This window comes from Brienomyrus brachyistius, unplaced genomic scaffold (genome assembly GCF_023856365.1).
Source record: "Brienomyrus brachyistius isolate T26 unplaced genomic scaffold, BBRACH_0.4 scaffold54, whole genome shotgun sequence".
Lineage (NCBI taxonomy): Eukaryota > Metazoa > Chordata > Actinopteri > Osteoglossiformes > Mormyridae > Brienomyrus > Brienomyrus brachyistius.
Window position 1 is genome coordinate 1,729,361 of NW_026042329.1, and position 22,776 is coordinate 1,752,136.

Consider the following 22,776-nt stretch of genomic DNA (forward strand, 5'->3'; position numbering starts at 1 on the left):
ACAGTATATATCTCAGGATTCCTAATGAAACAGGATTTATGTGTTTTTTTCTGATAAATGGTAATCACCTACACTACTTCACTGATGGTCAGATGCTTTTCTGTTGTTGTACTAACGTGATTTATTAAGATTTTATGTTATTTATGTTTACTTAGTTAATATATGATTAATTTGATTGCATTATCCTTACTAAGTTACCTCAGGACCGCTGTACTGTAGGTTTTCAGTTAATAAAATGTCTGGGTCGCCGCTGCGATATCAGGCTGCTGCGCTCAGTGAGCAGAGAGCGCGGATTAAGTCTGTTACTCAGTTACGTTCTGGGCAGCGCGGAACCGGGACATTAATGGGATAGAATAGGAAGCCTTTATTGTCAGTGTACAGGTAGCACATACAATATATAGGCAAACATATAAAATATACATATAGAGGGGAGGGGAAAAGCTCCCCTTACTCATCAGGCTTAGATTTCATTACATTTTATTTTATTCAGAATCAGAATTCACTCTATTGGTACAACTGCATGTACTATGAATTTGTTTAGGTATTTTTGGTGCATTTACAGACAAAATAGAACATAAGTCATTTTGTATGTTTGTTGAGCTTACAGAACCCAATTACTTATTTTATTAACATACGTCACACTGCAGACAGAGTAAAAAGGGTTATACTGGTTATAAAGCAGAGATTTTACCTTTTTGCCACGGAGAAGCAGCGACATGTGACACTCTGATACGGTAAAAATGATTCCTCCAGCACACAGTGAGCTATCCCAGCATGCACAGGGACACAGAGGAGTTTGGATAATAAACCAAAAACCCTGGATAGAGCGGTTCAGTGAATGAGGAGGTGAAGCTGTACAGGAGGGTCAGTCCATCAGAGGAGACTCTGTAGAAGGACAGAGTACCAGCCGCCCGGTCCACATACACTCCTACTCTGCGGGAGCCTGAGGGCTCTATGGGTATGACAGTGTGTTTATTATTGTGCCAGACAGAGTAACCGTCAGGAGAGCTGAACAGACTCCATGACTTTTCATTGAATCCAAGCTGACAGTCAGCACTGTCTCCTTTCCTCCTGATTCCTTTATAAGTCACTGCTATCCAGACTCCATCTCCACTCCACTCAGCCTCCCAGTAACAGCGACCAGTCAGACTCTCTCTGCACAGAACTTGGGGGTAGCAGTCAAATCTCTCTGGATGATCAGGATATGGCTGCTCTTCCCCCGCTGTCACCTTCCTGTTCCCCTCTGACAGAGACACTTCTCTGTTTGCTGTGTTGGGGTCCAGCGTCAGCTGGCAGGAGTCTGTAGGCAAGAGGAAGAGCGATTAATCCCATGACGAAGCCCAACATCTCCATCATTATCACTGTCACACCTCACACACTCACTAACACAGAACTCGCTCCAATACACACATTTTATTCCCAATATACTCATGTAGCCGCCCGAGTCTGCGGCGCTCCGGCTGCCCCCTGCGCTGTGAGACACGCCGCGCTGAGAGACTCGCTGGGGCCGAACTGCACTTTAGCCTGCGCTCTATTATTCTGTACGATACATAAAATATAAAAAGTCAAATATGTGAAATACCTCAGGAAATGTTGGTCGGCACTAATGATGTCCGATTGAGGCAATCGGAGATCACAAAGGCAAATTTTAAAGAGGTGTGCAACATTGCGAAGAAGATGTGTGTGTCAGTAACGTGCTCTGGCCCCATCCATGCTAGACGTGGCGATGAAATGTACAGCAGATTATCGTCGCTACATCGCTGGCTGTCGGAATGGTGCCCGATAAATGGTGTAGGTTATATAGACAACTGGAGGATGTTCTGGGGTAGGCCTGGGCTTTTGAAGAGGGACAGTATTCACCCCTCGCGGGCTGGTGCCGACCTCCTGTCTAAAAGCATAGCTCGTAGTCTACAGGCAAATCGTTGACTAACTAGAGCCAAGTCCAGGCGGCAGGTAAACCGGCATAACCGACCGCCTGCTAGTCGCTTAGAGTCGTCGCCTAGGGTTCATTTCATTTTCATTTCATTGAGACTTCTTTAATCATGGAGGACTATTCCACCGTGGAGTTTGCCATAATAACTTAATTAAAATCACAATGAATCCGTTACTAGAAAACAGTTGTGATGCAATATTTAAACTTAAACTTGGACTTCTGAATATAAGATCACTGGCCCCTAAAGCACTATTAATAAATGAAATAATTACTGATTTTAGTCTTGGTGCCCTGTGCCTTACTGAGACCTGGCTTAAACTGGATGAATTCATGGCACTAAATGAATCTACTCCAGCGGAATACAGTTATAAGCATAACCCGCGACCAAATCGCGAAGGTGGTGGTGTTGCTGCAATTTTTCAGTCCAACTTAGGAGTGTCTGAGAAATGTGGTGTGAGTTTCAGCACATTTGAAACTCTTGTTCTTAGCCTTGCTGGCTCATCTCTTTGTAGTTCGTCACCCCAAATCACCATGGTTACTGTGTATAGACCGCCTGGGCCGTACAGTGATTTTCTTAAGGAATTTGCTGATTTTTTAGCAAACCTGGTGGTCAGTACTGACAAAGCCGTTATTGTGGGTGATTTTAACATTCATATGGAGAAGGATAATGATCCTTTAAAAACAGCATTTGCAGCTATTCTTGACTCTGTAGGTGTATGTCAGAATGTAGTCGGGCCTACTCATGTCTGTAACCATACCCTTGATTTGATCATTAGTCATGGCATCCTGGTAGAACATGTGTCTATTATGCCACAGAGTCCTCTGCTCTCAGATCATTACTTGTTAACATTTGAAATCCAGTATAGCCTCCTGTTGACCACCACTCCAAAGTATAGAATCAGACGTTCTATTAAGGCACTAACTACAACAACATTTATGAAACAACTTCCACAGTCCTTCAGCCTTACATCTGAAGCATCGTGTGTAAATGAACTTGAACAGGCAACTTCAAACATGGAAAAATCCCTTCGCAGCACTCTAGATCTTGTGGCTCCCCTTAGGAGTATAAAGCATAGCAATAACATACCTGCCCCCTGGTACTCTGATAATACACGTGAACTCAAACAGGCATCACGCAAGCTAGAGCGAAAATGGCGCTCAACTAAACTGGAAGTTTTCAAATCTGCCTGGAAAGAGAGCCTCTCTAAATACAGACAAGCACTAGTAACTGCTCGGTCTGTGTATCTCTCCAGATTAATAGACATGAACAAAACCAATCCTAAATTCCTATTTGAATCCGTGGCTAGGATAACACAGAATTCCTCATTAAACTTTCAAATCCTGCAAGCTCTTAAGAGTGATGACTTTCTTACATTTTTTAATGGTAAGATAACTACAATTAGACAGACTATACAGTGCACACCTTTACCTACTTACGGCTGCCTGCCTCCTGCTAGTCTTATGCCTACCAATAATGAGACCTTTGAATCATTCATTCCTATTACACACTCAGAACTTTTGAGCTTAATTTTCTCCTGTAAATCCTCTACTAGCCTTGGATATGTTCCAAAACCTTTTAAAATGGCTGTTATCAGACCCGTCCTAAAGAAACCAAATCTTGAACCCAGTGTTTTAGGAAACTATAGACCTATCTCAAATCTTCCTTTCATTTCAAAGATCATGGAAAAGGTTGTAGTTCGTCAGTTGTCCTCTTTCCTACAAAAAACTAATGCCAATGAATTATATCAGTCTGGCTTTAGACCAAACCATAGCACAGAAACTGCTCTAGTCAAAGTAATGAATGATTTACTTGTGGCTTCTGACCGTGGCTGTGTATCTCTGTTGGTATTGCTAGATTTAACTGCAGCGTTCGATACTGTGGACCATAATATCCTCTTGGACCGGTTAGAAGGTGTAGTTGGCATTACAGGGACAGCACTTTCTTGGTTCCGCTCATATTTGTCTGATCGCTATCAGTATGCCCATGTGAACAATGAATCATCCAAGGCCACTAAAGTTGAATATGGTGTCCCACAGGGATCAGTCCTGGGCCCGCTACTGTTTACCCTATACATGCTACCTCTTGGTAACATTATTAGAAATCATGGTATTGGGTTTCATTGTTATGCAGATGATACACAGTTGTACATATCTGTTAACCCTGATGATATATCACTGCTATCTCGGTTAGAAGACTGTCTATTAGATATCCAGTGCTGGATGGCAAAAAATTTCCTTATGTTAAACACAGAAAAAACAGAAGTTCTGGTAATTGGTCCCAAGGCTGCTAGAAATAAGTTCCACCACCTCAGCGTTGGTAACCTTCCTACACAACCTAACATGGTAGTTAGAAATCTTGGCGTTCTTGTCGATTCAGATCTATGCTTTGATGCTCACATAAGAAGTATTACTAGAACTGCATTTTATCATCTACGGAACATAGCCAAGCTTCGTAAGATGCTCTCACTTAATGATGCAGAAAAACTAATACATGCCTTCGTAAGTTCCAGACTGGATTACTGTAATGCCCTCCTATCGGGTTGCCCGTCTGGATCCTTGCATAAACTTCAGATGGTACAGAATGCTGCAGCCAGAGTTCTAACAAACACTAAAAAATTTTATCATATTACACCGGTCTTATCCTCTCTTCATTGGCTGCCAGTTAAGTCTCGAATTGACTATAAAATACTGCTATTAACTTATAAAGCACTAAATGGCCTTGCACCAGAATACCTTAGTGAACTGCTGACCACATACAACCCTCCACGCTTGCTTCGCTCTCAAGCCATGGGATATCTGTTAGTGCCTAGGGTAGAAAGAGCTACGGCAGGCTGCAGAGCTTTCTCCTACAAAGCTCCTCAGCTGTGGAATGGTCTTCCACCGGATGTGCGGGTTTCAGGTTCACTCTCAATATTGAAGTCCAGACTAAAAACACACCTGTTTAGTTTAGCGTATAGGGACTAGTTCTAGCCCTAGCTAACTCTTCACTCCCAGTCAGACCTGTAGTGTGAGGTGTAGAGCTGGGTGGGGATCGGTGCCATTGGCATTGGATGAACTGGATTGTCAGTGCTGTCACTCTAGCTTTGCAATCTCTTGTGGAACTGGAGTGCTGACATTTCAGGGACTCCCCATGCCGGCATTCCCACTTGCCTCTCCCTCCTACTGATGCTGCCATAGCCATATCTGCCGGAGCTTGCAGATTGCACTTCATATTGTACTCACCTAGCTTTTAGCACTGCCAATAGCCTCCTCTACTATGCCTAATTGTACATTTTATTTCCCCTACTCCTCCTGGGGGGTGATGCCTGGAGACCTCAATCTATCAAGATATCCAGCACACCCGGCCACATGTGACGTCGCCACCACCAGTGACGTCCCTGCATCCAGCTCGCCGTTCTGATCTTCCATGTATGACCCGCTGCCTTACCTCTGGTTGCCTGGCAATTGGAAGAAGACTCGACTTCGGCATTGGCTTATCATCTTCCTTGCTCTCCTCTCTCTATTTGACTATCCCTGCCGGGCCCTGGAGGATGGGCTCCCCCTTTGAGTCTGGTCCCTCTCAAGGTTTCTTCCTTCTAGGGAGTTTTTCCTTGCCACTGTCGCCTATGGCTAACTCACTGGGGGCTTTGGGTGAGGATGCTGTAAAGCGCTTTGAGACAATGTAATGTTGTGATAATGCGCTATATAAAAATAAATTTGTTGTTGTTGTTGTCGCCTGCGCGACGCCAGCGGGAAGACGCGCCAAAATGATGCGCGCGTTAAACTAATAGGCTTAATTACAGGTAAATAAAATTACAAACAGCATTAATCAAACATATTAACCATAAAATTACACAAAAAAGATTACCACTAAAAGTGAGTTTGTCTTTAGGTCACAATATGAATTTCTTTTAATCCACTTTGGACACACACCTCTCTCCAGCAGCGCGCCGACGCGACGCTCCCAACGCGGACGCATCTCGCTGGTTCTCCGCAAAGCGCATCACCCGCGTATTACAACCGCGTTTGCGTACATGGAAACGTTCATATTTCTCTGGTCAAGCTGTGTACTTTACACATGCGCACGTGTCCTATTTAAGTATTATTATTAGTAAATTATTATTCTGATATTCCCTGCACACGTACTACAGCCGCGAGGTCTGTGTATGTTTCCCTACGTTTTACAAATTCAGAGCGGCAGTTCACGGGGCTGCCAACTTTGATCAACTGGCTGGCGTGAGATTGTCATTTCGGGACAAGTCTGCACACATATGCATACGCATTTATATGTATGTAACAGTTTTATTACCTTGAAAATTGGCTGCAGGGTTTGCAAACTACCCCAATCCTCATCAAAATCATCTATGTTGGCGTTTAAAGACAAATTTGGAGTGCGGCAGGCGGTCGTCCGCGGAGGAGTAAAATGCATCATAAAAGTCCACACAGACACGTCCGCCTGTACGCGCGCGGAGAGGTACCAGTCTGGCCGCCACGTGTTTTCTGTGTAGATTCCGGCTTCGTCTGTGCACTTACATGAAGATAACAAGACGCATGCGCGACGTGCAGTGCCACCAGAAATTGGGGTGGCAATATGGTCACGTTTTGTCACAGAGCTTTATCTTTACTTACGGTACCTATAGTATTAAAGTAGCATCTGATTTTTTTAAGAATGAGTGTCCAGAAGAGCTGTATATTTTCACAGACAAGAAAAAAATATTCCGAACACTATTGTGTCCTTCTTTGTACAGCATCTTCAAAATTTAATGGCAGTAAAAGTTTCTAAGAAAGCAGTGTCATGCGTACAAGGTACAATGAAATTCTAACCTGAAATTCTTACTTGCCTACTTTCATAAGCAGCGTTATTTTTCATACAGTTCCATCCATCCATCGATTTTTTTTGCCACTGATCTAATATATAACATATAATCTATATATAATGTAGTATATATTATATATAATCTCTCAGGGTATATATATATATATATTATATATAGAGATTTTAATATTATATACAATCTCTGGGTCTGCCCCCAGGCCTCCTCCCGGTTGGACATGCCCTGAAACACCTCCCCAGGGAGCCGTCCAAGAGGTATCCTAGAACCATCAACTGACTCCTTTCAATGCGGAGAAGCAGCGGCTCTACTTTGAGCCCGGATGTCTGAGCTCCTCACCCTCTCTAAGGCTGAGCCCAGACACCCTGCTGAGGAAACTGATTTCTGCTGCTTTTATTCACAATCTCATTTATTCGGTCATCACCCAGAGCTCATGACCATAGGTGAGGGTAGGAACGTAGATCAACCGGTAAATTAAAAGCTTCACCTTCCAGCTCAGTTCCCTGCATTTGCAAAAAGCGGCTTATAGGGAAGGGAGAGGCATCCCATAATGTTCTCTGCTGTCTTCACTACTCTCTGCAGGAATTTGTGATCAGATTTGTTGCAGCTGCCATACCAGATGGTGATGCAGTTAGTCAGAACAATGCCGATGGTGCCTCTATAGAACATGGTGAGGATGGGAGGGGAAGGTTTGCTTATTTCAGCCACCTCAGAAAGTTTAGTTTAGTCTTTGCTAGGCTTTCTTGAATAAGTAGGTGGTGTTATTTGTCCATGTAAGTTCCTCAGTTATGTCCACACTAAGGAACTTGGTTCTCCTTACAATCTCCACAGCAGTACCGTTGATGCTGAGTGGGGTGTGGGCAGGACGTGTCCTTCTGAAGTCCACAATCATCTCTTTTGCCTTGTCAGCATTGACAGATAGACTGTGTCTCTTGTGGAAAGACTTTCCACCTCTTCTCTGTATGCTGAGTCATCTTCTCTGTTTATCAGTCCCACCACAGTTGTATCATCCACAAACTTGATGATGATGGTGTTGGACGTGTTGCAGCCCATACATACTGACTGGGGCGTTTCTGTCAGGAAATCCAAGATCCAGCCGCAGAGAGTGGTGTTCAAGCTTAACCCCCTCAGTTTTTGAGGGATGTATTGAAGGTAGAGCTGAAGTCTATGAATAACATCCTGACATATGTGACTCTCTTATCCAGATGTGTCAGGGAAAGGAGATGGGCAGAGGCTACGGTGTCCTCAGTAGACCTGTTGGACCGGTATGCAGATTGGAGAGGGTCTAGAGAGGTAGGAAGATTGGTCTTTATGTATTACTGCCATGACCAGCCTTTCCAAGCACTTCATGATGATTGACCTGAGTGCAACGGGGCAGTAGTCATTCAGGCCTGTCACTGATGGCTTCTTCAGTACTGGGATGATGGTGGTTAATTTTAAGCATGCTGGGACAGACCACTGGCTTAAAGAGGTGCATTCTGTGAGGACACCAGCTAGGTGGTCAGTGGTCAGCATTCTCTCAGCACTCAGCCAAGTATGTTGTCAGGTCCTGCAGCCTTGCATGGATTGACTCTGGATAGAAGATTTCTCACATCAGCTGTGGACAGACGGAGTAGCTCCTCACTGGGGGGGCCGGGGTGGTGGTGTCGGCTCCTTATTCTGTACAAAGAAGTTGTTTAGCTCATCTGGAAGGGAGACATCACCGCCACTGATGTGTGGGTTGGGCTTGCAGATCGTGATTGGCTGAATGCCCTGCCATATGCGGCGTGTGTCTTTAGTGCATTTAAAGTGTTCATTGATCCTCTGTGCATGTGCCTGATTGGCTATCCTCATAGCTTGGGACAGGTTGCCTCTGGGCGTCCTGAGGGCAGCCTTGTCTTTAGATCTGAAAGCTGCATTTCTGATTCTTAGATATGTGAGCACTTCCTTCGTCATCCAGGGCCTTTGGTCGGCTCTCGTGGTCATCGATCACAGAGTTTATATACTCCTCCAGGTTGATGGCATCACCATTTATAGCAGCCTCCTTAAAAATGTCCCAGTCAGTAGATCCAAAGCAGCCTTGGAGAGCTGAGATGGCACCAGCTGGCCACACTCTTACTGACTGGTTTGTTGTGCTTCAGCAGGGATTTATACACAGGAACCATGAACACAGTGACATGGTCTGAGTAGCCGAGGTGGGGGGGGAAGGGCCTTGTAGGCCTCACAAACGTTTGTGTGAACATTGTCCAGACAGATTCTCCCTCTAGCTGGGATGTTCATATATTGGAAGAATTTGGGGACAACTGGCTTCAGATTTACCTGATTGAAATCTCCAGCAATGATGAAAAAAGACTCTGGATTAGACTGTCTGTTCCCGGCGATTTATTATTTTTTAAGCAATTTATTACAGCAGACATCTCAGTTAAATGAATTGGGACGTCACAAAGTTCACGATCCACATCAGTTATTCCCATCATGTTTGAGAAGAAATAAAAAATTTTCCGCAACATTTCCATAAATCTTCACCCACATAATGCAGTTCCTGACTTGCTCTCTTTCTAGCCTAAAGAAATAGGCTGAGTTCTGCTCACTGTGATGCCTGACCCATCCGCTCCTCATGTGTGCCACGCCCCCTGATTACCCACATGTGCTTCCCCGATTTGTTTCCAGCCCCGTCTGATTATGTTGCCCTGCTTTAATGTATTTAAGTCCTGGTCTCCCCTCTTTCCGTGTCTGTCATTGATGTTAGTCGGTGTGCGATGTTCTCCTGTCCTGGTTCCCTTATTAAATCCCTAATTTTGCCCCGACTTTGCTTGTTCGCCGCACCCGCACGATCACCGTTCTCCCCGCGCCTGGTCGTGACAGAATGACAGACCAAAAGACGAAGAAGCAGAGGAGAAGGAGAGTGAGGGAGCCGACGATCTCCCTCTGAGCCTGCGCGCTTTCCCGCATGTGGCAGTCTCCGGAGATAAAGCAGCACATCCTGACTCCAGCCCTGAGGCCGAGCCCACAGGACGCTTACTCCGTGTGGAGATACTGGCCTTCAAGTGAGGACGGGGATGAAGAGCCCTTCCTCTACCCTTACCCGGAGCTTGTTCTCTCGCCGTCCGCTTTCTCGGATGTCGCGCCGCCTCCCACCACCGCCAGGCGCCAGAGGAGGAGAAGGAGGAGACCGGCGATCGCCGGTACGGAGGAGCTCCCTCCGTTACTGCCGGCGGTCTCCGCTCCCGTGCAGCCGCCGCCGCCCGCGGACCCCACTCCCGTGCAGCCGCCACTGCCCGCGGCTCCTACGCCTGCGCAGCTCCCTCGTCGTCCTGCAACTCCCGGGCAGGCGCCCCGACTGCAGCAGCCTGCAGTTCCCGGGCCGGCGCCCCCACTGCAGCAGCCTGCAGTTCCCGGGCCGGCACCCCCACTGCAGCAGCCTGCAGCTCCCGGGCAGGCATCCCCACTACAGCCCCCTCCGCCTGCAGCGGCTCCCGAGGCGCCCCCTCCGCCTGCAGCGGCTCCCTAGGCGCCCCCTCCGCCTGCAGCGGCTCCCGAGGCGCCCCCTCCGCCTGCAGCGGTTCCAGTCCCTTCTGTCCAAGTCCCCGAGGAGGTCCCGGAGGACTCCATCTTGGCTCCTCCCCCTCCGGAGGTGGAGGAGCTGGAATGGGACCCCTCAGGGACCTCACTCATGACTCCTTTGTCCTCGCCCCGGTGCGAGAAACCCCAGACTAAAGCCCGCATGTCTGTGTCCAGCAAGGGGAGGGGGCACAGACGCAGGGCTGGGGTTCTGCCCGCCCTGCCCCCTAGCTCACCCTCCGTTGCCTGTGCTGGGGCTCGGTTGGTGGCCGCAGGCCCTGGTCTCCCGGTTCGGCCGTCGCCTGTGGGCCTCCCTCCGGTGCCTCGTCGCCCTGACTCGCTCCCCCCGTCCGTGCCTAGTCGGTCGCCTGAGGGCTCCCCGACGGCGGTTCCTCCGTCGCAAGCGGGTCCGCCCACTTGTCCGCGGCGGATGACGTCGCCGCCTGCGGCAGCTCCCCCCCTCACCTTATCCTCGCCAGGGTCCCCTCCTGCTCCTTCGTCCCCTTCCCCGGTGCTCCCTCCTGCTCCCTCCCTGACCCCTCCGCGGGCCTCTCCGGCTCCGGCCTCCCGGCCGCCTGCGGCCCCTCCAGCTGCCGCCCATCGCCCGCTGGGTCTCCATCGGGCTCTCCTTTGTTCCCCTTCTCTCCCTTCTTCCCTGCCTCTGTCCCTCCTTTGTTTGCTTCCCCTTTCTTTGTCCCTCGTCCCTTCGCTCCTCCTGTTCCTCCTTCTCCCTCTGGGTTCCCTCCGTTCACTCCCAGTCCTTTTGTTCCTCCTGTTCCCTCTGTGTCCCCTTTTCTAGTTTATTCGTCCGCTTTCCCTGTCCTGTCTCAGCTCCTGTCTTGCGTCCTGTCCCTTGCCTTGTTCTGTGTCTCTGTCTTGTTCCCGGTCCCTCGTTAATGGTTTTGCTTCTTGTCTTCTAGGTTTTGGTTCCTGTCCCCCATTCCTCGCCTCCTCCCTGGCGCGCCCGGTGCAGCGCGCCTTTGGGGGGGGGGGTTCTGTGATGCCTGACCCGTCCGCTCCTCATGTGTGCCACGCCCCCTGATTACCCACGTGTGCTTCCCCGAGTTGTTTCCAGCCCCGGATGATTATGTTGCCCTGCTTTAACGTATTTAAGTCCTGGTCTCCCCTCTTTCCGTGTCTGTCATTGATGTTAGTCGGTGTGCGATGTTCTCCTGTCCTGGTTCCCTTATTAAATCCCTAGTTTTGCCCCAACTTTGCTTGTTTGCCTGCTGCTTGCTCGCCGCACCTGCACGATCGCCGCTCTCCCCCGCGCCTGGTCGTGACACTCACCTTCTTCAAGCCATTTTTGCCACAATCTAACAAAGGCTCCTTCTGCCTTATGTTTATATATAATCATCCAATTTATTCTGTAAGTCACCTCCTACATTATTTTCTATATCAGTAAGATGATTGACTGGTTTGCAGGTTAAAGCAGTAAATCTCATTTATAATTTTGTTTTCTTCATCCGATTCGCGCCAAGTCACTACTAAACCTTCTGACAAATTTTGTTACATGTTATTGCAATAGTTTTTTCTGTATTGGGTCTATTCCAGTGTAAGTCAGTTAATTATTCTATATTTAAAATAGCTACTTTATTTCTCAAGATTGAACTGTTTAATATCCAGTTTGAAGATATTTTATATCCAGTAGACGATGACAATTTTGCATGTTCTCCCCATGTCATCGTGGGGTTTCCTCCAGGTACTCCGGTTTCCCCCCACAGTCCAAAAACATGCTGAGGCTAATTGGAGTTGCTAAATTGCCCATAGGAGTGCATGTGTGAGTGAAAGGTGTGTGAGTGTGCCCTGCGATGGGCTGGCCCCCCATCCTGGGTTGTTCCCTGCCTCGTGCCCATTGCTTCTGGGATAGGCTCCGGACCCCCCGCGACCCAGTAAGGATAAACGGTTTGGAAAATGGATGGATAGATGGATAGACGATGACAATATGGATATATGGATATCAATGGCTGGGTGGTCAGAAAATGGTAAAGGTAAAATGTTTGTTTAAATATTTCCTAATTCATTAGAAATAAGCCAAAAATCAGTTTGTAACTGATTTGAAAAGGTGTTATTGTTTTATCTTGTTTAATCTCTTCCATCATTTTCTTTTTTTTCAGAAACTGTCATCTTGACTGTGTATAGTTATTGCAGTCACTGGATGATTAAATAAAACCAGACAGTAGTAAAACTGCATATAGTTCACAGTACATGGTAAACAAAACAAGTCGGTTTGCAGCTCTAATCAAAGCGTGTTCTTCAGAGCGCCATCTTGACTGCCACAAGTGAGACTGGAAACGAAGGAACCGACCAAGATGGTTTTCTCGCACTGCCCCCTGGTGGACATGACCTTCAATCCTCCAGATAGATGTAAACTACGCACGCAGGTGTAGGCGTGTCGTGTGAAGTCATGGCCCTAAAGCACAGACTTAGGAGATGTTCAGTGTCACAACCAGTTTGGGGACACAACAAAAAAAATATATAATTCTGATAACATCAGTGCAAATGGGAGGGGCCATCGTGTCCAAACCATCCACATAGCTGGATAATTCAGTCAATAACCAATATAGTTTTGTCTAATATTTCCGGTGGCAGCAGTAAAACAACTAGCCATTTTATTATTGGAGTAACTTTGCATTGTAAATGAAAACCATGCCGCAGGTCTGATAAATAAAATATTGTGGCCCTCGAGTGGCGAAGAGATCATGAGGCAGATTGCAAAGTTCAGTTATTGGCATCTTTAATAGCGCGATCGTTAAAAGGACAGTTGGCAGTTTATAAAAACTTATTTGGAAACAGATAAGAATAAATCCAACAAAACGGAATACATATGAACCTTTACTCTCACTGTCACCTATGTTCATTTTCTAAACTGGTGGAGACGCAGGCAGGTTCTGAAAAGGCATCAAGTGACAACCAGCCCAGCACCGGCTCCATGTTGGTGGAAATGAGGCATCAGTACAGTGTTCCCAGGTCCTGCCCAAGTTCTGCTTAAAATCCACCCAACGGAAGCTGAAACCAGCCCAATAAGAGAGAGAGAGAAGGATTTCTCTGTAAACCAAATACGGAAAAGCTTGTTCATGTGTTTATTTCCAGCAGGTCTTGGTAATAAATCAGTCAGACAGCTGCAGCTCATCCAGGATGCTGCCACCAGAGTCCTCACTAACACCAAGGAAGTGGAGCATATCACACAGCTCCTTAATCACTACACTGGCTTCCTGAGCATCATAGGATTAATAATTAAATATTACTTGTGTACAAGGCACTAAATGGCACTAACTTCCTTGAACCTTGTGAAGCATCCAGACCCCTGAAAGTTTACTCAGTGTCCCAGAATGAAGACCAAGCAGGCTGAAGCAGCTTTTAGTCTCTATGCTCCCTGTCTGTGGAACAAGCTTCCTTAAGACCTGAGGTCTGCTAACACTGTCAGCTCATTATAATCAGGGCTTAAAACGTTACTGTTTGCTGCAGCTTTTCAATAAATTAAATCAGCAGGAGTTTAGTCATATGCTGCCTCTACAATGTCACTTCTTTTTAGTTAACTGTTTATTTGTTTTTTGGGCTTTTAGACTTTTTAAAATTGTTTTTTAAATTGACAATGAACGTGTTTGTAAGTCCCTCACCAAAGTTCCAAAGTACCGAAAAAGTACCCCAGCTGCAATGGTGCTTTTGGTACTGGAACTTCTGGTACTGGTACTAGACCGGAAGTTAATGGAAAAGGGAAAGAACCAAAAGTACCGTACCTGGTGCAGTGGAAAAGCACCCTGAATAAACTTGCTTTACTTAGCAATTGGATTCAAAGTCTACTGAGATAAAAAGCTCATGTAAATGTGAAAGACCAGGAGGCAGCGGGAGAGAGAAAGAGAAGCTCCACTAGCAGTAGAAAATGAAACACAATAAAACACAATAAAACACACTCCACCTCATACAGGGAGAGAGAAGCAAGTGTGTGAACAGACTCACAGTGTAAGAATTCTGCTCTGGTCCTGGGCACTAATACCGGTAGGATGGTGTCTTTGGTAACTAGAAGGAGACAGAGAGAAACAGGGATGTGAGAAAAAGGAATTTACTTGTGGGAGATGGACTTCACTCACTGTGGAGATAACAGCAGTGGGGTATTATCATTATGAGGGACAATAACAGGCATTTTAACAAACTGCAAATCATGGTAAGTTACACATAATACAGATTTTTGGTTTCTATAATGTAGAAGAAACATGTTTCATGTAATCTGGGTTTTGCATACAGTAGAATGTGAAGCTCGTTCACCAGGTATCACAAAGATTTAAACTTATTGAAATCAAACTGACTTGGTCACACAAATGTGAGACTGACTGTACTGCATACTCTCTCTGCATGGTCTACATCGGGGGGGGGGGGGGGGTAATCTTACCAGCAAAGTACCAGTGTGTACGCAGGTCTTTGGGGTAACCTTTAGGTCAGCTGTTCAACCCCAGATGTGAGACCCTTCAGCCAATCAGTCCTCTAATTAGTAATCCAGCAAAACCCCACAGACAGCCCTGATTGGCCAGCTCTGGTCTATATTAACATGAACAGACTAGAAAATGTATTAACCTGCGTGATGGATCTCTGCCATTTTCATTCTGCAAACATTCTCCAGTTGATCTTTCAGCTCAGAAACCACCTTCTTCAAATTGCCAAAATCAGATCTTGGACTGACAGAGATTCTGGGTCCAAATCCAGCTTCAGGAGTGACAGGAAGAGCCTGGCGCCTCTACAGACACACAGTCTGATTAAACAGCTTCATCAATACAAATGTGTATTGCAATCTAATTAACAGGACCATTAACATCTGACCAATGACAGACTAGTTGAAATACAAATGACAATATGCATTCAATTGAATACTCTGGTTTACTTATTGCCAAAGTAGCTGTTCTGTTACCTGGAGGAAATGGATGTGATCCTCTTTGTGTGAAAGCTGCTCCAGCTCAGAGTGTCTTCTCTTCAGTTCATCAATCTCCTGCTTCAGTCTCTCCATGTCTCCTTCAGCCTTACTCACTGCAGCCTTCTCCTGATCTCTGATCAGCTTTGTCACCTCAGAGCGTCTTCTCTCAATGGAGCGGATCATCTCAGTGAAGATCCTTTCGCTGTCCTTCACTGCTGACTGTGCTGAGCTCTGTTGGTGACACAGGGTCGGTAAATTACAACTGGCCCCTTTTGAGACTCCAGAGAGTCTCATTGTACAATAGAGATGTGAGCTGATAGGAGGTATAAACAGCACAGGGCTGGGGTTTGGAGCGTCACCATGCTGGATGCCTCAGGTACTGAAACCCAGCCAGCACTGATTGGAAATGATAACTCATTAAGCTCATACACTGTCAGCTGCAGGGATTTGGCAGAGACTGGTGGCTGTATGGGGCAGGTTGGTTGTCACCATTAGGTCTCAATTTAATACGTGACTTTTTCGATGTTTATTTGCATTACGCTGGGTTGTGAAAAGTTGCATTTTTCTCAAATGGGCCTTTTATGGTATTTTTTTTAAAAAAATAAGCAACTACTGCTGCAACACTTGGTTAAACTCTGTAATCTAGCAACTTTATCCCACTGACCCAGAATAACCCAGAGCAGCATTAATTTGATTAATCCTCACAAGTCTGTAAATCTGCAATCTGTTGAATCTGAAAGAAGATTCAATATGATCACAAGCCAGCTGTTATCTTCTCTTCAGGTTCATACTCACTGTGAATGAGGCCACAGCCTCTCTCAGCTCCTGCAGCTCCTTCTCTCTCATCTGAATTCTCTGCTGAAATTCCCTCTGTGTTTCACCCATTTGTTTCTACAGATAAGAAAAAAGATAACAAAACAAGTTTGTTTCATTAGCTGAGATCACATTCATCAATCATCCTGCCCAGGGTGGACCCCAGCCTTGGGCCCTATGCTGCCTGGGAAAGGCTCCAGGCACTCCCCCTGACCCTGACCTGGATTACCAGATAGGAGATGGATGGATGGATGGATGGATAGATGGATATTTGTAAACGATTTATTGACTGTAGGTAGGATAAACTGGACATAGACCCTTTGGTCCTGTTTCCACCTGGTATTAACATGCGTCCTGGGTGATTCAATCACAAGTGGACAGCGCTAATTACCCAGGATGCATTGAAGATGCATTGAGATCCGATCACTGAAACCACATTGGGAGGTGGTCTGGGCTGCATATGGCCACATTCTTATAGCAATGTGAAGGCGATTGTGTCCTGGGCTGCACTGCAGGACCGGCTACTCAACTGACGTCCTATTAGATTGATGTCAGATCGCATGTAAGTTGATAATGGGCCACTGTGTAGTAAACTGTATTCTGAACAACAATAATGCATCTTTTCTCCTGCGATACTGAAAACTTTGAATCTGCTGGGAAGTTGGTTTAATATTGGACTGTTGTGACCCATTCATATGTAAACTGTGTCAAAGTCTGCATCGTTGATGTTCCACGCAAATTCAGAAAGGAAAATGTGTAAAATGAGATTCATTAAAGATGCTTCAGAATTTGAACAGATCATATATTTAATGTGCATGTTGGGGCGCAGCCTGGTGCAGGCAGGGAAACAAGGTGACGATGCACTTAAAAGCACAAAGACAAAGGGAATTAAAGAGACTGAACCAAACTGGAAAGACACACAATAAAAGAACAATAAGGGGTCAAAACTCACCAGGGAAAAAGTAGCTAAGAAAATGGCATGTAGACTAACAGAGGGAATGGGGCAGCTAATGATGTTAAGCTTGACACCAAAAAAAAAAAACGATTCACTGCATTCTGAAGCACAACTTCAAGGTTTCCTCCGTTCCACCCTGAACATGTGACCATGGTCATCTGAAGCTTCGTTCTGCACTCAACCATGTGACTGCTTTGGAAATTGAAAATGTGGCACAATCCTCATTACCGCTTTCAAACCTGTTGTACAGCACATATTTCAGCGCACACACACTGCAGCATAAGTTTTAATCATAATAACAATTTAATAATTTATTTTCAATAATTAAACAATTTAATAATAATGATAATAATAATAATAATGATAATAATAGTGATAATAAAGGGGGCGGTGAGTGGCTCAGAGGGCTAAATATCTGTGCCCATGACTGGAAGATCGCTGGTTTGAGCCCCCGCCTCAGCAGAACAGTCATATGTCCATGGGCCCTTGAGCCCCACGACCCAGAAGGATAAGCGGTTTGGAAAATGGATGGATGAATAATGATAATTAGTCAATTATAATTGTGTCCAAGGTTCAGTTTAATTGTATGAATACATAATAAATGATAAGACTGAGCTGTCGACTGTATTATTGGGAGCAGGAAAATTCCCAGAGTCTCATTCTGCAGAAAACATGGCTGCAGTCGAGGCAGCCTGATGGAGGAGTGGGGAATACAGAATAAAGTCCGATGGCTCACACTGACGCTGCACAATATGTGATTGTCTGTGTCAGACACACAACCTGCATTGTACATGCACTGAATTTGGCTGTGAAGAAGACCATGGATCAGACACAAGGACCCGATGACATCAGACCCAAGGTAAGACAGATTCTGTGTGACCTACTTCAGAACCAGTACAACTGCGAGATAAAGGCTTTGTCAAGTCCAACAACAGATGGGCAGACCCACTCTGAGAATAATTACAGAAGTGGAAACCAACTGGAATATCACCTATTCAGTGCTGCAGTGATCACATGATCAAGGAGAGCCAGTTGGAGCTGCATTGGTTACTCTGAAGACAGAGCTCACATAGCATAATGACACTGGCCACACTGCTGGGTCCAAGATATAAACCTGCAGGTTTCTGTAGCCAATCTAATGCTCAGGCTGCTGTGAAACGCCTTACAGCAGAGTGTGTGTCCAGCATAAGGTTACAGGAGGCCCAGCAGAACCCATGCACACCAACATGCATCCAGCCACCAGAACCAGAGCCTGGAGGAACTTCATCTGGTACTGCAATGCACACCAGTACTGCAACCTTTCACATTTTAATCTGAATGTTCAATTACACTGAATTTGGAGGTACAATTATTATTGCACAGTACAAAATGCATAGTGTATATAATGACTCATGCTTTGTCATTTTAGTTCCAGGTCTTCTGGACAGTGACAGGGGGAGAGCAGATGGGTCAACAGTTCAACAGCAGATGCTACTCCGGAGGTTTGGCAGTACCTCAGTGACCCAAATATACTGCGTTCTGAAGACCCTTTACAGTTTTTATGCTCTCCAGCGACCTCCGTTCCATGTTAGTAGGTGTTCTCTAAAGTGGGAGAAGTTGTGCACTCACTCAAAATGCTATTTACATATTTGACCACCTAGTATTATTAATGTTCACCATTCAGAAAAACTTCGAATACTGAACCATTTTTCGACACACTTCCTTCGGAAAGCTTTGTTTTGCCATCACTATGGGCAACTAAGGGAAGAAAACCAGGAAAAACAACCAGGTAGAAAAACAGGCTGTAACTAAAGACAATGACCTAACATTCCACCACCAACAGACAAACAATGAATCAGCATGAAAAAGGAGGACAAGCACTTAAATGCAACAGACAACTGAACTAACGAAGAGGCAGATGTGACAAATAAGACAATTCACCAATAACAACAGTGTAGGGAAAACAGGCAACAGGTGCAGTAACTTATACTAATGAACACAAGACTAGGAAAACCCCCACAAACACTGAAAGTAAGAAACATCCGTCCATCCATCCATTTTCCAAACCGCTTATCCTACTGGGTCACGGGGGGGTCCAGAGCCTATCCCGGAAGCAATGGGCACGAGGCAGGGAACAACCTAGGATGGGGGGCCAGCCCATCGCAGGGCACATTCACACACCATTCACGCACACATGCACTCCTATGGGCAATTTAGTAACTCCAATTAGCCTCAGCATGTTTTTGGACTGTGGGGGGAAACCGGAGTACCTGGAGGAAACCCCACGACGACATGGGGAGAACATGCAAACTCCGCACATATGTGACCCAGGCGGAGACTCGAACCCGGGTCACAGAGGTGTGAGGCAACCGTGCTAACCACTGCACCACCATGCCGCCCCTTATTGAAATATTGATCATTTTATTTATTTTTTAATATAAAAATATCAAAAATACCAGCTTGCATGCCCGTCCGCTTACCCGCTTACAAGGCGAACCTGACAACTTATTTATTTGATTTTGAGTATCATGGCGTTCCGTACCAACATCTTAGGCGGGCACGGCCTTAAAGGGCACCGCCATCTTGAATTCTGAGGTCAGGGTTCTGTAGATTCCTCTGACTTCAGTGGCCTGTACTACTGTGGCCCTAGTGAGTTCTTCTGTACTATGAAGGGTTACTGGCTTGTCGGGGTAACTTGTCGGATTTAAGTTACCACAGTTTAAATGGACTTCATATTCGTTCACTTACATTTTTCCCAGACTACCTTAAATCCGTCAAGCTAGTAACCAAACAAGCAGGTCATGACAACTTTACCGAACCAGACTTGTTCTGAGTGTTTCATAGCAATTACACTAACATGTGTTAAGACAAAATCCATTTATTTAAAATTTACTTTTAGATAATAACAATAATTGATACTTTCACTGATCCCTTTGGGGAAATTATTTTAGATAGAAAGGGGCTATTCTTTTAAATTAGCATGACCTGTATCTCCGCCCTTCCTGTAGCAGCTGAGACTGTATCATGGCCTCTGTGTTTATCCTTCACACAGAGCAGACAGATACACTGCTGGTCGGTACGGCAGTAGACCTCCAGGGGTTTGTCATGGTGGGAACAGACCTTGTCCTTCAGATGGCCGATGGCATCAATGAGCTTGTGCTGTTTTGCATGGTGGAGTTTATTGTGAAGCTGCAGGTCAGTTTCACAGTAGGAGGCCAGACACACCAGGCAGGACTTGACAGCTTTGTGTTTTCTCCCAGTACAGACATCACACTCCACATCTCCAGGTCCAGCATACTGGTCAGCAGGAGTAGCTGCTTCTAGTCCAGTCTTCTTCAGTTTCTCCACCATTTCAGCCAGTATGGTGTTTCTGTCCAGAACAGGTCTGGGTATGAAGGTCTGTCTGCACTGGGGGCAGCTGTAAACTCCAACATGATCCTCCTGATCCCAGCAGCTCTTAATGCAGCTCATACAGTAACTGTGTCCACAGGGAATAGTCACTGGATCCTTTAGTAGATCCAGACAGACTGCACAACTGAACTCGTTTACATCCACTGCAACTCTGGCTTCTGCCATTTTACCATGAACACTGATAGGATTCAGTTTCGTTTTCTCTCACAGTCATCTGTGCGTCACAGTGGGAGGAACTTCCTGCTTCTCAGGCTGCAGCAGGTGTGGTTTTGGGCTGAGGCCAGACTGGGAACAGCAGACTGGGCAAACAGTGGAGCTGGAGTTTATAACTAAAATAGTACATTATACAAACTGTACCCACAACAGATATTTATTTAGCTTTCATGAGAATAACTGTTACTGACATTGTTGGCCGTACAGTGGATAGAAATTAGATATAAAGGTATAAGAGAGCAGATCTACTGAGAATGAATTTCTGTGTCTGTTTAAAATCATGTTTGGGATCATGTGGTTTCAGGTGAAACATGCAGGGATGTGCAATTATAGACAGACTGTGTCAGGATTAGACAGAACAAGCTTTGACAAGTGCTGTCAATCCACAGATTTGTTTTTTACATTCTTCTATATATAATATTCATGAAAATAAAGGGTGTAGCACATATATGTCATTTCTTCCTTTTCTTTCTGTGTGTTTGTGCTGGGAGTGTATTTCTGTTAAGAAGGAGAGTCAGGTGACCAGGTTCAGAGTGATAATTTTTATCATCCAAAATAATTCCATACTCTAGTAATGAAAATTTATTCTAGGAATTCATTGAACACTATTAAGTTAAAGTCTCATATTTAAGCCAAAAGTTAATGAACCAGCTTCAGCCATCCGCAGGAACAGAAAGATCATATATCAAAAAAGTATCCAACTAATACCAATAACCGCTTATCCAGTGCAGGGTTATGGGACACACACATCACAGGAAGCACAGGGCACAAGGCAGAGACACCCTGGATGGGATGCCAGTCCATCACAGGGCAAACACTCACTCACATGCTGAGGACAATCAAGAGACACTAATTCACCAAAATGCATTATCTTGGACAGCAGAAGGAAACCTGAGGAAACCCACAGGAACATGGGGAGAACATGCAAGCTGTACATGCAGAACCAGGAGTGGGAACCACACCCACAAGTCTGGAGGCGTGAAGTGAGAGCAGCTGGTCTGCAGTCCTGAAGGGAGCGGGAGCGCCCTTTCTTTGGAACAGTGTGGAGCCGTCCTCCATTACTGCTTATCCTGTATAGGGGGGTGGTGAGCCTGGAGCCTGTCCCAGGTGGCACAGGGCGGGGGACACGATGGATAGGATACTAGTTTATAGCAGAGCACAAACTTACACACAGAGACTCACACTAAGGGCAGCTTAGAGATCCAATCGGCTGATCGCAGTTTCATGTTTTCCAAAGTAGGAGGAGAAAGCCCACATAGGAAGAACATGCAAACTTCACACATACAGCAGGAGGGACAGGAAACAAGCCCAGAGACAGAGGTTACACCCCGAGACCCCACACCCCCCCACAATCACACATACTGTTAGGATTTATTTAAAAGTTACATTTTAATGCTAAGGGGCGGCATGGTGGTGCAGTGGTTAGCACTGTCGCCTCACACCTCTGGGACCCGGGTTCGAGTCTCCGCCTGGGTCACATGTGTGCGGAGTTTGCATGTTCTCCCCGTGTCGTCGTGGGGTTTCCTCCGGGTACTCCGGTTTCCCCCCACAGTCCAAAAACATGCTGAGGCTAATTGGAGTTGCTGAATTGCCCATAGGTGTGCATGTGTGAGTGAATGGTGTGTGAGTGTGCCCTGCGATGGGCTGCCCCCCATCCTGGGTTGTTCCCTGCCTTGTGCCCATTGATTCCGGGATAGGCTCCGGACCCCCCACGACCCAATAGGATAAGCGGTTTGGAAAATGGATGGATGGATGGATTTTAATGCTACAAAATTATGACTGACTATGAACTTCATATTCCAGAACTGTGTTGGAATTTATGCTGACTTTAAGAATGTTACCTTACAGGATTTACCTGTTTCTGTGCCCTGTACCTACAGTAAGGAGTCTGTTCCTTCAAAGCAGACATACTCACTCACATATGATTACAGTTCTAGTACTTAGCAGATACTGTTGCTGAAAGTGGTGAACAAGTGAGGCAAACATGACACTGCAAACATGCCGCTGTCAAGGTGCTGCCTGGGCACTAGTGCAGCTAGGCTGGTATTTCTGGGCTCCACAGACATCACTGGTGGTTGGTGTCGTGGTCACCGGGATGAAAGACTCGTGCAGCAGGTATTTGTCAGACAACAAACAGGGAAATACTGGGATCAGGATGGGAGGCTATGGAACCGGCAACACATAAGGCACAACATCAGTGATCAAACTGGGGAAC

The 22,776-nt window shown here is 45.9% G+C and overlaps 1 protein-coding gene across 2 annotated transcripts; it reads right to left on the bottom strand.

Annotated features, from left to right (window-relative positions):
- Positions 1-112: 112 nt before the first annotated feature.
- On the bottom strand, positions 113-20,544 carry LOC125724045 (tripartite motif-containing protein 16-like). 2 transcript variants are annotated; one of them, XM_049000974.1, is made up of 6 exons: positions 20,058-20,544; positions 15,986-16,081; positions 15,188-15,421; positions 14,857-15,016; positions 14,245-14,304; positions 113-1,300 (listed from the first exon to the last, which is right to left on the bottom strand). In XM_049000974.1, the coding sequence occupies exons 1-6, from the start codon at positions 20,511-20,513 to the stop codon at positions 765-767; spliced, it is 1,542 nt and encodes a 513-aa protein (XP_048856931.1). In that variant the 5' UTR covers positions 20,514-20,544; the 3' UTR covers positions 113-764. The 2 variants fall into 2 exon arrangements, with proteins under 2 accessions (XP_048856931.1, XP_048856930.1); XM_049000973.1 differs by having other exon boundaries at positions 114-1,300; positions 19,923-20,544.
- Positions 20,545-22,776: the final 2,232 nt, after the last annotated feature.